General features: G+C 33.9%; 1 protein-coding gene across 3 annotated transcripts; it reads right to left on the minus strand.

Annotated features, from left to right (window-relative positions):
* Positions 1-2,075: 2,075 nt before the first annotated feature.
* On the minus strand, positions 2,076-13,625 carry recql (RecQ helicase-like). Of its 3 annotated transcripts, none has more exons than XM_051107781.1 (16): positions 13,499-13,591; positions 13,275-13,365; positions 12,675-12,725; positions 12,036-12,254; positions 10,860-11,039; positions 10,660-10,766; positions 10,392-10,590; positions 10,148-10,314; positions 9,986-10,061; positions 8,659-8,807; positions 8,464-8,581; positions 8,018-8,156; positions 7,170-7,261; positions 6,861-7,077; positions 6,635-6,764; positions 2,076-3,276 (listed from the first exon to the last, which is right to left on the minus strand). In XM_051107781.1, exons 3-16 carry the CDS (start codon positions 12,688-12,690, stop codon positions 2,680-2,682), a joined length of 2,406 nt encoding a protein of 801 aa, XP_050963738.1. In that variant the 5' UTR covers positions 12,691-12,725; positions 13,275-13,365; positions 13,499-13,591; the 3' UTR covers positions 2,076-2,679. The 3 variants fall into 3 exon arrangements, with proteins under 3 accessions (XP_050963738.1, XP_050963737.1, XP_050963739.1); XM_051107782.1 differs by adding an exon at positions 3,875-4,014 and having other exon boundaries at positions 3,127-3,276; positions 13,275-13,623; XM_051107780.1 differs by having other exon boundaries at positions 13,275-13,625.
* Positions 13,626-15,113: the final 1,488 nt, after the last annotated feature.

Consider the following 15,113-nt stretch of genomic DNA (forward strand, 5'->3'; position numbering starts at 1 on the left):
ACATAAGCAGTTTACCGACAAATATATCTTACACAAATATTTACATTCCATATGCTATTACAATGAAATGTTATTACAGTATTGCACAGTATTACTCGTTTTATTGTATTTTTGTTCAAATAATACCTTACGCTAAGCTTTGGGATTCTTTCAGAAATGCTGAAAATATTACCAATCCCAAACTTGAACAGTATTTTATTTCTGTCCAGTTCTGTATGTTGCAAAATATTTCTACCTTATTCTTCAACGCGCAAGTAAGCCTATGGGCGAGACTTCCGGTGCATTAGCCGCTATTGGAAATAACAAGAATAACAATGTGCAGTAAACAATAAAACTGTTTGCACTACAAACCAGTGTGCTCATAATGTTAATACAGAAGTATACTTTGCAGATTAGCACCATTAAATAACCTCATTTTATGTGAAGATGTTAAGGGATGAGCATATATTAATTGTTTTAACCGCTTTACTATTTTTAGATTTTGACATCACATCTATATACATTTTAATCTCTTTTTCAAGGACTAAAAAAAGAGGTTTGCACTTTGTAAACTTGCATTTATGAATGTGAAATTTACATAAAAATAAAATAACATTTATAATCAAACAAACATCCTTTAAAGAGCGATCTTTAATAAAATAACCCAAAATCACATGTCTATAAGATAAGGAAAATGTTTTTAAAATATTACCATCGATGAAAACTTTCACATTATTCCAAAAATGCTGGGTATATCGACAGGACCAAAACAGATGAGAGATTGTTTCACCGGAACATTCACAAAAAGAGCATTTTAAATCAGTGTCAATTTTCAATTTTTGTAGAAATTCTTTTGTAGGATAAACTCTGTGGATTAATTTATATGAGATTTCCTTAGCCTTATTTGAAAGGAGAAAATTTTTGAGGTAATGACTAAACTTGAGACCAATTTATGTTATTAAAGATACTGTTCCAGTAGAAAATTACAGAAGGTGAACAAATACTCTTATTTAAAAACAGGGATCTAATCTTATAGTTATTAGGTTTAAACCCAGAGAAACAGATAGAGCCAACTGAGGTATTATCAATTATTCATATTTTCAATAAATGTTGCTCTTTTGAACTTTCTAATTTACCAGAGAATCCTGAAAAAAAATCTTAGTTTATTAAAAAAAAAAAAAAAAAAAAAAAAAGAAAATGAAGCAGCATTTAATGAGCACCAGATAAGCACATTTGAATGACTTATGACAGATCATGTGACACTAAAGACTGGAGTAACGCCTGTTGAAAAAAAAAATACAGTTAAATTAAAATAAAAATGGTTATTTTAAATTGTATTACGGTATTGCACAGTATTACTCGTTTTATTGTATTTTTGTTAAGCTTTGGGATTCTTTCAGAAATGCTGGAAATATTACCAGTCCCAAACTTGAACAGTATTTTATTTCTGTCCAGTTCTGTATGTTGCAAAATATTTCTACCTTATTCTTCAACGCGCAAGTAAGCCTATGGGCGAGACTTCCGGTGCATTAGCCGCTATTGGAAATAACAAGAATAACAATGTGCAGTAAACAATAAAACTGTTTGCACTACAAACCAGTGTGTTCATAATTAATATAATACACGCGGTAAGACACACCAATGTGCAATATCAAGCAGCAAAAAGAGCTGTTTTGTACATCTATAAAAAAGCTAGACTTGGATTAAACCAGAAGACAGATCCATAAAATGTACAAATTTACGCACGCTCTTACAGGAGAAATAAAGTAGATAATTTCATTAACATTTACTTACAACAAGGGTAGTAAATGGCATTTCAAAACCCCTTTCACTGTCTTAAATCACAAGTGGGAGGTAATTCAAGTAAAAGGAAAATATTACTATAATAATACTAATAAAAACAAGTAATATTTGTTGGAAATATTTTCAATTTTTTTTTTGTCACCGATATTCTTTTGGTGAACTGTACATATGTATTTTACTATACCATGTCAAATTTGTAAATAACAAAATAATATTAATTAATTTAAATCAAATTAATAAATAACTAAAATATAGACTATTAATTGTTTCCAAAATTTATTTTATTACTGCAACAATGTCTCTAAAATCCATAGAATTCAAGTTTAATGAAATTAAATCCAGCAACCAATCATGGTTTGTTGAAATACAGTTGAAGTCAAAAGTTTACATACACCAAAATAAGAGGGATCATACAAAATGCATGGACTGACCTGAATAGGATATTTCCCATTAAAGACATTTACATATTGTCTTCAAAAGAAAATAATAGTTGAATTATATATAGTATAAAAATGACCCTGTTCATACACTCAAGTGTCAAGCCAATTTTTGAACTGGGTCATTTTTATAAATTCAACTGTTTTCTCTTGTAGACTAATATCTTATTCAGGCCAGTACTAAATAAAAATACCATGCATTTTGTATGATCCCTCTTATTTTAATAAAATAATTAACATTTTGCAGATTCTGCAAGGTGTATGTAAACTTTTGACTTCAACTATACAGTATGTGAAGTATCACCACAGAAGTTACATCTGGCTGTTTTTCTTAAATAACATGACTAAAAGTGTTTTTGTCAAAACCAACTAAAGTTTATTTTCCAAAAAGATTATTTACATCTTCATCTACTACAAAAAAGGTAGGCTTGTGCAAAAGAAATCAGAAAGGGAACATAATTCACTGTATGAGCTTTCTCCTCATACTAACACGAGTCCATAAATTTCTGGCACCTCTGGCTATGGTCGTCCTCGATGGTAAACGTAGGCTTTTGAAGGGCTCTCTAATACACGTCAGCATCCCAGGCTGGGAGCTTTGCAAGTGCTCATGGGAAATGTAGTTGATCCGTCTTAACTGTTTGCTGTAGTAACTGCGCAGATGGTGCAGCTCCTCCACAGCAGCTGCAGAGATGATAGAGAGCTCAGAATGAGCGCTAACCAGATCCGCCTTCGCCTGGTCAGCATTAGCAGCGCAGTTTTGAGTTGGCGGTTTTCGCCTCCTTCTCGGTGATGAGGATTGTTGTTCGGGGGAGTTTTTAAGACCTTTCTCTTCTTCACTTTCACAATTATGTTCTTCTACAAGATTGACCTCAACATCAACCTCAAATACTGAGGTTGGCTTTACATACTTGGTTGCTTCTGAAGCAAGACTTTCAATGTGGTTTTGAGCAAGTCTCTTCTCCATGTTTTGGTGATTCTTATGGATTTTAGTTTTGTTATGAACAGCCACGTTGGACACATCAATCAAGGCTGTTTCAACTTCCTCTTGTGTCTCATCCTGAGGAAAGAGAAGAAGAAATTAATAGTTTTTATTACTAGTAGAGCTGTATTTAAAAGAAATGCAGAGCTAGAGAGAAGGTTAATGGCCCATGCAAAGCATTAAAGGGACAGCTCACCTAAATATTAAAATTCTGTCATTATATACTTACCCTACACTTGTTTCAAACCCGTGTGACTTTCTTTCTTCTGCTGAACACAAACAAGGATACTGTAGGCAAACAATAACTATTTGTTACCAATTTTCTTCAAAATATCTTCATTTGTGTTCAGCAGAAAAAAGAAAGTCAGGTTTGGAACAACTTAATGGCGAGTAAATGATGAAAACTTTCCTTTTTGGGTGAACTGTCCCTTTAAGATAGTTAGTTTCAATTGTAATGTTCATTTTATCTACAACACAACATGCAAATTAAAACACTGGAATATATTAAGCATATTTCATAGCCAAGAAATAATAAATGAGGTCTGATAACTTCATAAACATGAGCACAAGCTGGGAAAAAAAGAGAAGGTGGTAGATGTTTCCCTTATTAAACTCTTTAATGTTTCTTAGTGTTTACATGCTTTTGTTTTGTGAATATGGAGTGAATGAACTGTACTTTTTGGTTCTTCTCCTTACGAACTAGGGAAGCGTCTTGACTTTCTTGGCCACTGATTTTTTGTCATCCCTGTCAGCCGGTCTTTTTCCGCCTACTTTGGTGCTACTTTTCTCCACAGCACTTTCTGACACTTTCTTTACCTGTGGGGCGGCACAACAGCTCTTTACCTGTCGGAGGCCACTATAAAAAAAAGTCATTTGGCACTAGAAACTGTAGGAACACAAGAAATAAAAGGGGTTATTGCATGTTTAATGAGGGATCAGATCAGGGGCAGAAGAGGTTTCACTCATGATGGGAAAAGGCTTGTGTTACATGTTGTACACAGTAGGCTGCTGTTTGTAGCTGATCCAATTCCACCGTGACTGCTGGGACGGGGATGTTTAGAGGGTGTCAAATGCATCATCTGTGAGACCTCAGAGCCATTTAATCTAAGAGGAAGTCCAATTTGTTTTTGCATCAACTGGATCACATTGATTTTCTGAAATCCCTCACTTTTCTGAGTTTTTTTTTTTTTGGAGAACCTTAGTATACAGTATGATCTCTGACACAGAAAACTTCCAGTATAAGTGTAAAATAAATAAATTGGTCTACTTGTCAGGGACTAATCAAATCTTACACTTAAGACTGTAAATTACACTTGAAAAAAAGTGTATTTGAGATTACAAATTCTCAATTTATTGTCACAACTTATTTGTTCAATCTACTTATACGTGTAAAATGCAAGTCAACGTAATAATCTTGTGTTGGGACTACATGAATCATTTTTGTTAACCTAACTAACTGGCTAAAGTAAACTTTATGTTATTTTTACCAGTCAAAAGTTTTTGAACTCTAAGATTTTAATGTTTTTTTTTTTTAAGTCTCTTCTGCTCACCAAGCCTGCATTTATTGATCCAAAATACTGCAAAAACAGTAAAATGTTGAAATATTTTTACTATTTAAAATAACTGTTTTCTATTTGAATATATTTTAAAATGTAATTTATTTTTGTGATTTCAAAGCTTAATTTTTAGCATCATAACTCCAGTCACATGATCCTTCAGAAATCATTCTAATATTCTGATTTGCTGCTCAAAAAACATTATTATTATTATTATTATTATTATTATGTTGAAAACAGCTGAGTAGTATTTTTTAGGTCTCTTTGATAAACAGAAAGTTCAGAAGAACAGCATTTATCTGAAATAAAAATCTTTTGTAACATTATAAATGTCTTTGTCATCTCTTTTGATCAATTTAAAGCATCCTTGCTAAATAAAAGTATTAATTTTAAAAAATTATTTCCCAAAAAATAAATAAATAATGTTAATAATAATAATAATAATAAATGTTTCTTGAACAGCAAATCAGCATATTACAATGATTTCTGAAGGATCATGTGACACTGGAGTAATGATGCTAAAAATTTAGCTTTGATCAAGGAATAAATAACTTTTTATAATGTTTATTAAAATAGAAAGCAGTTATTTTAAATAGTAAAAATGTTTTAAAATATTACTGCTTTTGCTGTATTTTGGATCAAATAAATGCAGGCTAGAGACTTCTTTAAAAACATTAAAAATCTTACTGTTCAAATCCTTTTGACTGGTAGTGTATGTGTTTTTCATTAACTAATTGTGTGAATACGTTTTCATTAATTTAATTTAGCTCACTGCACAAACTTTTTCAAGTGTGGTATGGTGTCAAAATTACAATGTTGGAAATCAAACTAAACTACACTTTATGAATACGTTAGTTTGTAGTTACTAAAAAGCATGTTAACTAAGTGAAACACTCCTCAAACACTCTGCTGGCATCTACCTGAAACACAATAAGACTGGAAAAGGTACAATAATACAGATAAAAACAAAAGATCAGCAAATACTACAGAAGAGAGACCAAAGGCCAGATTCAATAGATCTGCACTACCGTCCAAAAGTTTGGGGTCAGTACATTTTTATTGTTTTTTTTTTTTTTTTTTTTAAGAAATTAATACTTTTATTCACCAAGGATGTATTAAGTTAATAATTAAAAGTTTATTAAAAGTTAATAATAAATAATTTACATTGTTATAAAATATTTCTATTTTGAATAAACACTGTACTTTTTAAACTTGTTATTCATGAAAGAATCCTGAAAAAAAAAAAAAAAAAAAAAAAAAAAAAAATCACAGGTTCCAAAAAATATTTGGCAGCACAACTGTTGATATTATCCAACATTGATCATTCTAATAATAAATCCGCATATTAGAATGACTTCTGAAGGATCATGTGACACTTAAGACTGGAGTAACAGCTGATAATAATTCAGCTTTTCATCACAGGAATAAATTCTATTTTAAAGTATGTTAAAATAAAAAACATTATTTTATATTGTAAAAACATTTTGCAATATTACTGTTTTTTTTCTATATTTTTAATCAAATAAATGCAGCCTTGATGAGCATAAGAGACTACTTTAAAGACTATTACAAGTCTTACTGACCCCAAACGTTTGAACGGTAGTGTACACTTTCAAATTTAATACAAACTACTGTTCTGTTAAAAACTGAGCAAACACAAACACTTTTATTACTATGTAGCATTAATATAACAAAAAAAAAATTAGTGGAGGACTGAATCTGGCCAATCGTCACTACTGAAAGAAGTTTATGAAAGTCTTAACACTCACACAACAATCAGGAAAATTTTTTATCTAGAAATTGCTAGAATCTATTAAAGAAAAACAGGACCACTTCCACAAAAATGGGAAAACATCTGCTAAATTTGTTGACTGTCTTACAGTAGCATGTGACATCACTCTCCTCTTCATCTTCATAGTGATGGAGTGATTGCTATTCTTCAGGAGAGCTGCCTTACGGCCCAGCTTCAAGTAGAAGTGAGTTGTGTAGGGAGTGAAGCTAAAGTCCTCACTTGTAAATGAATAAGAATAGAGTTAAAGAACAAAACTAAAAACACAAAGTAGTTCATGCAATTCTACTTAAGCTATTGAAGTGGTCTGAAAATACCTGAAGTATCCATGCAACAAAAGGTGGATGATAATGGACTCCACTTCCAAGCGTGACAGGGACGTGACCTTTATTGTTTTGCGATGCTTAGCAGGCCCTTTCCCCAACCAAGCGTCACAGACTTTCAGAGGGGTCAACTTTTCATCCATAGAGCTGGCCGTTTCTACTATCGTAACAACATCTCGAGCATGCTTGGTGATGTCCATTGTGATGTAGTCTTGGGGAAAAAAACCCAAAACACACCATTGAATAATTCACCCGACTGGTAGAGTTAGGTTGGTAGAAATGCATGCGAGGAGAGACTCTTACCATTGCCATGCCGACACACATCACACATTTGGTTGCACTCATCATCGTTCCAAACTTCATCAAAATGAATGGCCATCATAGCACGACGGCACCTATATACACACACAGGAGCCATGTCTTTAAAAACTTGCATTAAATACAAACAACCTTTAAATCAACTGTCATATAACCTGTGTTCAGGGTTATGGATTACAAGTAACGTAATCAGATTACTTTAGTAAGGAACACGTTACTTTTACATTTACAACAAAATACCTGAATTAGTTACTTCCTTCAGTCGAGACTTATTAATTTCACTTTTGGTGTGAAAGGGAACTTAAAGTTGCCAAAAAATATAACTTTAGAGTTTTTTGTTGTTAAAAAACAATTAAGCAAGCCCAGACCAGGTGACAAAAGTAATGCAAAAGCAATGTAATGCATTACTTTCCATTAAAAGTAACTAAGTAACACAATTAGTTGCTTCTTCATGAAGTAACACAATATTGTAACACATTACTTTTAAAAGTAACTTTCCCCAACACTGCATATAAGCAACAGGCCACATTGAGTTGGAGTAATGAATAAAGTCAGGAATACAAAACAACTTTTGCCCAGATTTTTACACCGATTTGCAATCGGGTCTTGTCTAGCCAGTCTTAATGACAAATTAACAGATTTCACAGAAAATTGCTTAGCGTATGGCACAGATTCAGATTTTTTAGCTTCAGATTATGGTTCAGTTTTTAGTAGTCGTGTAGTGTTATTCCAGCCTTAAAGCATATAGTGAAAAGTAGTGATTCCTTATTAAATTCCTTAGTTTCAGAAACCAACACCAGTGGTATCCTGCATTTCTGTTTATTTTGACTCACCGGTCCACATTTTGACAATATGCCACCATATTTTGTAGCTTCTGCTGCCCAGTGTTCTCCATCACAACCATTGTGCTTACTCTGAAGATGTCCGAAAACCCGAAGAATACAATGCAGTCTGCTGAGCCATCATCCCTTCCTGGAAAAAAAAAAAATCAATTAATCAGTTTTATAAAAGTACAGATATTACTTTTGGATTTCAGGTTAATGTAAATTGTTAAAGTTCCAGTGAAATAGAGTCCGTCGTTTTACTGCAAGGTTATGATATTTTTCTCAAAACAACATTAGAATAAGAGGGTAAAAAATTAGGAGTGCATGGATGAATTGTTCATAGCATGATAAATAAAAATCATTAAGAAAAAAGATGGGTAAATTCTCTTTCATGTCAAGTAGTTTAGTTTCGTTGTGAAGTGAAACTCAAACAAAAGTACTAAGATGATGCCTACCTGCACGTCCACTCTCCTGGTAGTAATTTTCGATAGATTTGCTGATGGTGTGATGGATAACAAATCGCACATCGGCCTTGTCAATGCCCATCCCAAAAGCTACTGTGGCAACGACCACCTACACAGACACAAACATTACATCACATGACGGAGTATTACAAAGAACAGTCAACAACAGCATCTTTGTAGGCGTACCTGGATCTTCTTGGAGGACCACCGCTGATGCACCAGGGACTTGTCTGAAGGCTCCATGTTGGCATGGTACGGCTGAGCAAGAATATTCCGCTTTTGCAGGTCTGTAGCCACAACTTCTGCATCCTTCTGGGAGAACACATACACGATTCCTGCAAATATAACATATATTAAGCATTTTTATTAAGTAGTTTTCAAATAAATACTGAATGATGACATTTGGAGAGCATAAAGGCCCACTCACACCAAGAACAATAACTAAGGATAACTATAGTTGAGGTCAAAAGTTTACATACACTTTGCAGAATCTGCAAATGTTAATTATTTTACCAAAATAAAAGGGATCATAAAAAATGCATGTTATTTTGTATTTAGTATTGACTAGAATAAGACATTTCACATAAGGGATGTTTACATATAGTCCACAAGAGAAAATAATAGTTGAATTTATAAAAACAACCCTGTTTAAAAGTTTCCATACACTTGATTCTTAACACTGTGTTGTAACCTGAATGATCCACAGCTGTGTTTTTTTATTTAGTGATAGTTGTTTATGAGTCCTTTGTTTGTTCCGAACAGTTGTTCTTTAGAAAAATTCTTCAGGTCCCACAAATTATTTGGTTTTTCAGATTTTTTGTGTGTTTGAACCCTTTCCAACAATGACTATATGATTTTGAGATCCATCTTTTCATGCTGAGGACAATTGAGGGACTCATATGCAACTATTACAGAAGGTTCAAACACTCACTGATGCTCCAGAAGAAAAAACAAAACATTAAGAGCCGGGGGTGAAAACTTTTGAATAGAATAAAAATGTGTATATTTCTCTTATTTTGCCTAAATATCTTTTTCCCCCCCCCATTTAGTACTGCCATTCAGAAGCTACAGATAATACATGTTATCTAGAAGTTAAATTTACCCTGATCTTCAAATTCAAAAAGTTTTCAACCACTGGCTCTTAATACATTGTGTTTCCCTCTGAAGCATCAGTGAGCATTTGAACCTTCTGTAATAGTTGCATATGAGTGCCTCAGTTGTCTTCAGTGTGAAAAGACTGATCTCAAAATCATACAGTCATTGTTGGAAAGGGTTCAAATACACAAAAAATGCTGAAAGCCAAAGAATTGGCAGAATCTGCAAGGTGTATGCAAATATTTGACCTCAACTGTATATTACCGTCAACAACAACATATGGTAACTTTCAATTTACTATGACCACACACTGCTGTTGTTTGCCACTTTAGAACAATTACAATACTTATTAAAATCCTATAGTTTTCTTCCTTGGTGTGAAGCGCCATTTATTTTTATAGCAATTAAAATGATTTACCTGACTGGTTTTTGTATCTTTCTCTAATCAGTTGTGCAATTTGGTCGGTACAGTCATCGTTATCTTTAAAACGAACCTGTAGAAGTGAGATAACAAATTATTCTGATTGGTTATTCTGCACTTTTCTAACAGTGATACAAGTTAAATAATTGATAAGCATACCTCATAGTAAAGATTTGGTCTGTTGAACGGTGCTGTCAGAGTGATGGGTTCTTGAACACACAGAATCTTCTGGCAATCTTTAAGAACATTGCTGGTTGCTGTGGCAGTCAGTCCGACCAACGGGACTTTGGGAAACTGGCGCTTTAGGATACCCAAGAGCTTGTAATCTAAGAAACGGAATAAGTGACAAATTCAATCATGAAATAGGCAATCTTTACGCAGTCACGGTGAAACAGAATCTCACCTGGCCTGAAGTCATGCCCCCACTGACTGCAGCAGTGAACTTCATCAACGGCAATACGTGCTAGCAGACCCATATTGTAGGCCTTTTCGAGTTTAGACATCAGCAGCTTGCTCTTGGCGATTTTCTCCGGGGTTACATAGAGTAACTTAAAAGGGCTGTTTTTATCTATCATCCCTGCCAAAACCTGCTTAGAGTCCTCCTGCAGATGAACATGAATATCAACATCATATGTGACTCAAATGTGTCCAGTACATTCGTCATACTGTACCTTTGTACTGGAGGCATTGAGAGTTACAGCCGGGACATTAACGGACTTCAGATACATCAGCTGATCCTCCATTAGAGACACCAATGGGGCGATAACTAAAGTAAAACCTGATAAATGCAAACATACAAAATCAAGCACAGGAATTCACATTAGACTACTCAAAATTCATACTTCATTAAAATATGTACACGAGCACTTACCGTTAGAGCAGAGGGCTGGCAATTGGTAACACAGGCTTTTTCCTCGTCCAGTGGGCATTACCAGAAAAAGGTCTTTCCCTGACATGCTGAGATTGATGGCCGCACGTTGCAGGGGACGAAATTTGGAAAGCTGGAATACACTACACAGCTTCGCCTGAACTTCTTTAGACCACGAGAAATCTAGTGACAAAGCAACAAATAAAAAAAAAATGACACAGATTACTCATTACTCATGTACTCTTCAATTCATTGCTCTTGCTCAAAAAATAAGATTATTATTATACATTATTATTATTAAATATTACTACAATATAAAATAACAGCTTTCTATTTTAATATATTTTAAAATGTATTTTATTTCTGTGATGGCAAAGCTGAATTTTCAGCATCATTACTCCAGTCTTCATGTCACATGTTCCTTCAGAAATCATTTCAATGTTTATTTGCTGCTCAAGGAACATTTCTTATCATTATCAATCTTGATATGCGAGTCGTAAGTCACATGGGTATATTTGTAGCAATAGGCAAAAATAAATTGTATGGGTCAAGGTTTTTGATTTTTCTTTTATGCCAAAAATCATTAGGATATTGACTAAAGATCACGTTCCATGAAGATGTTTTATAAATGTCCTACTGTAAATGATCAAAACGTAATTTTTTGTTTAGTAATATGCATTGCTAACAACTTCATCAGGACAACTTTAAAGGCAATTTTCTTAATGGTTTTTTTTTTGCATTTTGAGATTCCAGATTTTGCATTTTGGCCATATATTTTCCTATCCTAACAAACCATACATCAATGGAAATCTTATTTATTCAGCTTTACGATTATGTATAAATCTCAGTTTTTTTAGAAAAGACCCTTATGACTGGTTTTGTGGTCTAGGGTCACATATTTTGCTTAATTTTCTTTTCGAAACGAAGACATTTTTCTTGGATTCTTTAATGCAAAGAAAGTTCAAAAGAATAGCACTTAGAAACAAAACTTGTGACATTATAAATGTCTTTACTGTCTAATTATATTAATATGGTCACGACATATTTGTTTAAATATGCTCCAGCTCAGTCTGGTTCAACTCTAAAGCTTCTTCTTTGCAATTACCCTGTTTTTGGAGCAAAATGCATTGCAAACAGCACTATACTATTCTAACTGTGAAAACTCTGAATGAGTGATACCTGAATCCTCATAGTGCTGTAGGTCCTGTTTACTGAATGATGATTTGGGAGGTTTGCTGGATCCAGAGGGCTGGGCCGAACTACAGGCTCCCTCCAGGATCTGCAGGAGTTTGTTCTTCCTGGAGTTCAGCTTTGTCTGTTTCTCCAGCAGCTCAGAGATCTGCAGTTCCACCATCTCCAACTCTGCCTCCACTGAGTCCAGCTCTGCTTGAGCATCATCTGCAAAGATCAGGACTTTCGTAAGTCTCATATATTTGCTTGTATGCATTTATTAGAGAGCATGTACCCTTTCCACACACTCATTTTCTACAAAACACACAAGCCCTTAGTAGTGTTCCCCTGAGACTCCAAGTATGACTGCTGTATAATTCCCTATGTCTCTCACCTCTACATCTCTAATGAGCCGAGCTTCACAGAGAGATGTAATGACGAAAGTCACACCAGTATGTTTATCTGCCTCACTCCTCAAGGGAGCATTAAGAAACATCCTGACAGTCTAATGCATCCCCTCATATGCATACTTTTTACTTAAACATTTTATATACTAATTAAATAATTGTGTTTGTATTTGGATCACAAACAACCAAGTGTATAAAATAACAGAGTGTATGTAATGAATGCAGAAGACGAGATACTCACCAATATTATTTGCCATTTTATGCAGTTCTTCAAGGTCACAGGTGAGGATGCCTGTAGGAGAGAGAAAATCAGTTTTTGCTTTGTTAATAAGTAGAAATATCCAAATAAAGAAGATTTGTTTCAGAGAATACATCTTGAATCACTGTCAAAAGTGTCATTCTAGTTTAAAAGCATAAACCAACAGCTTTGTGAGTTTTGTTTTGTGCAATTTAGTTTTCAAATAAAAATTGCACGTGTTAAGAACGTCTAGCTATATTTTACTGGTAAATAAGACTCAAAAACTTATTACATTTTTAATAAATTAAATTTTCAAAAAATTATCAAACGTATTTTGTAATAGTAGCTGCATTATCTCAACAATATAATAACGTTGATCAAGATATTACACAATTGGGCTGAAGGCAATGAGACCTGCCAGCTATTTGCATACACAGGAAATCTACATTACGACGTTTTTGCTTGGAGATTGTAAGAGTTGCATTTAATAATAGACACGAGCAATGGAATAAACGACTCAAGCATCAAAAGCACGTCATGAGTCACGTTCAACATTTATGAATAACACATAATTTGTATGAAAACGCGTTTCTGGTAACTCACCCTTGAGCGATCTTCAGTCTGCTTCTTTTCACTTTCTCTTGTTTGCACCAGATGAAGTCTTCGTTGCCCCACGCGACCATTAACCGGGAAACTGACCAATCACGGGAGTTCAGACCAGACAAGAGTCATGAGCAAAAGAAATAAAATTGCTCCTGTCGTCGTATCACAAATACTGATTAACTACGACAAAAGGTAGTAATTTATGCATTTTAAAGAGGACTTACTGTGGGTGGTGCATTGGGTTTAGGTAATAAATGTATTAGAAATCATACACACCGTCAGTACTGTTAAACATAGGAGACCAGGAAGTGTATTTTTATTTTTCAAAATAAAAGTCAGCACATCTTTTGATGCTGTGAATGTGAGAATTCCCCCAAATTTCCACTTTCAGTTCACGTGTTAAGTTAAAAATAGCCTTTTCCTGAAAGTCATGCTCATTTCCAATAAACATTTTAAGTTTCAAGTCAAATATTAACTCAATAGCTTTAGCTCTTTTTGGTTTAGAAATATTTTTAAGTCAGTTATTTCTATCTTTTCCTGTAGTGTGTGTATGCCAGTAGGAAATATCAGTTTACATTTCCAAACATTCATTGCCATTAATTGTAATAATCCAGTGAGATTTTTGTTTGCACAAGGAGTCTGAAACAGCTAGTGCTCCACACAAAGAGCATATTGAGACTGATTAAATCCAGAAGAACTGTGGCAACATCTCCAAGATGCTTTAAGAGACCTACCTGCAAAGCTACAGTACTGTTAAAAATGGTGTAAAAATAAGGATGCTGTCAAAAATAATGTCATAAATAGATTTTCTTTATCAATTAATTTACTAACTAAATTAAATCAACATTTGGTGTAAAGCAGCTTTTGCTGTAGGTGTGCTTGTGCATGGTTTTTCCAGTAGCTTTGCAGGTTGGTCTCTTGAAGCATCTTGGATGTTGCCACAGTTTTTCTGGATTTAGTCAGTCTCAGTTTGTTCTGTTTCTTCATGTCATTCCAGACAGACTGGATGACGATAAGATCAGATCTCTGTGTGGAGCACTGGCTGTTGTCAGAGTCCTTGTGCAAACAAATCTCACGGGATTATTACAATTAAATGACAAAATGAATGTCTGGAAAAAAAAAACAGATATTTCCTACTAACACACTATAGCAAAAGATATAAATACCTGACTTTAAACCATTTTTAGCTGATGAAAATACTAGCGTTCTAATAATTTTGGCCACCACTGTATATGCAAATGTGAATTTCTGTTTGTATGTAACACATTGCTACAAAAATAAATGTTCTGTATACATTACAAATGTGCATATTTTATCCTTGTGAACTTTTATGCACTGTTGAAATCTGCATCTAAAAGCGTAGTGTAAAACACAATAGCATTCAGCTAGACAAAACTGATTTTCTTGTATAGTACAGTTAGTGTCGAGAAACAAAAAGTATAAAAGCATAAAGCACTTTAGATAATGCTAAAACTGTTCGAAAAAAAAAAAAAGCTAAAGCAGTTGCTCTTCCATTCCATCTATCCTATAGTGTTGCGGCAGTGCTGGAGCTAAAGGCAGGGAAACACCTGGAACAGGTGCAATTAAATAATCACTTTTTTTTTTTCACATTTTTTCCATAATTTCTAATTATATTATATTATCTTTCTTCACTTGTGTAGACTATAATAGTTTTAAACATTTAATTCTTTCAATTTCATTTTGATTAAAATGTGTTCAGCTGCAGTGACAACATCTCCACAAGAGGCTGCTATAAACCAGGAAATAATTTCACATGCTGATCAACAGACCCTGAGAAAAATGTCCCCTTTAAATTAGGCCTTCTGCCACCCCGTTGTC

This window comes from Labeo rohita, chromosome 4 (genome assembly GCF_022985175.1).
Source record: "Labeo rohita strain BAU-BD-2019 chromosome 4, IGBB_LRoh.1.0, whole genome shotgun sequence".
Taxonomy (NCBI): Eukaryota; Metazoa; Chordata; class Actinopteri; order Cypriniformes; family Cyprinidae; genus Labeo; species Labeo rohita.

Bases quoted from the DNA above. Each gene is read 5' to 3' on its own strand.
- recql (XM_051107780.1), bottom strand. The intron at 8,808-9,985 runs GTAAATCATTTT...TTATATTTGCAG, and splicing joins AAGATACAAAAACCAGTCAG to GAATCGTGTATGTGTTCTCC. The intron at 7,262-8,017 runs GTGAGTCAAAAT...GTGTGTATATAG, and splicing joins TATTGTCAAAATGTGGACCG to GTGCCGTCGTGCTATGATGG.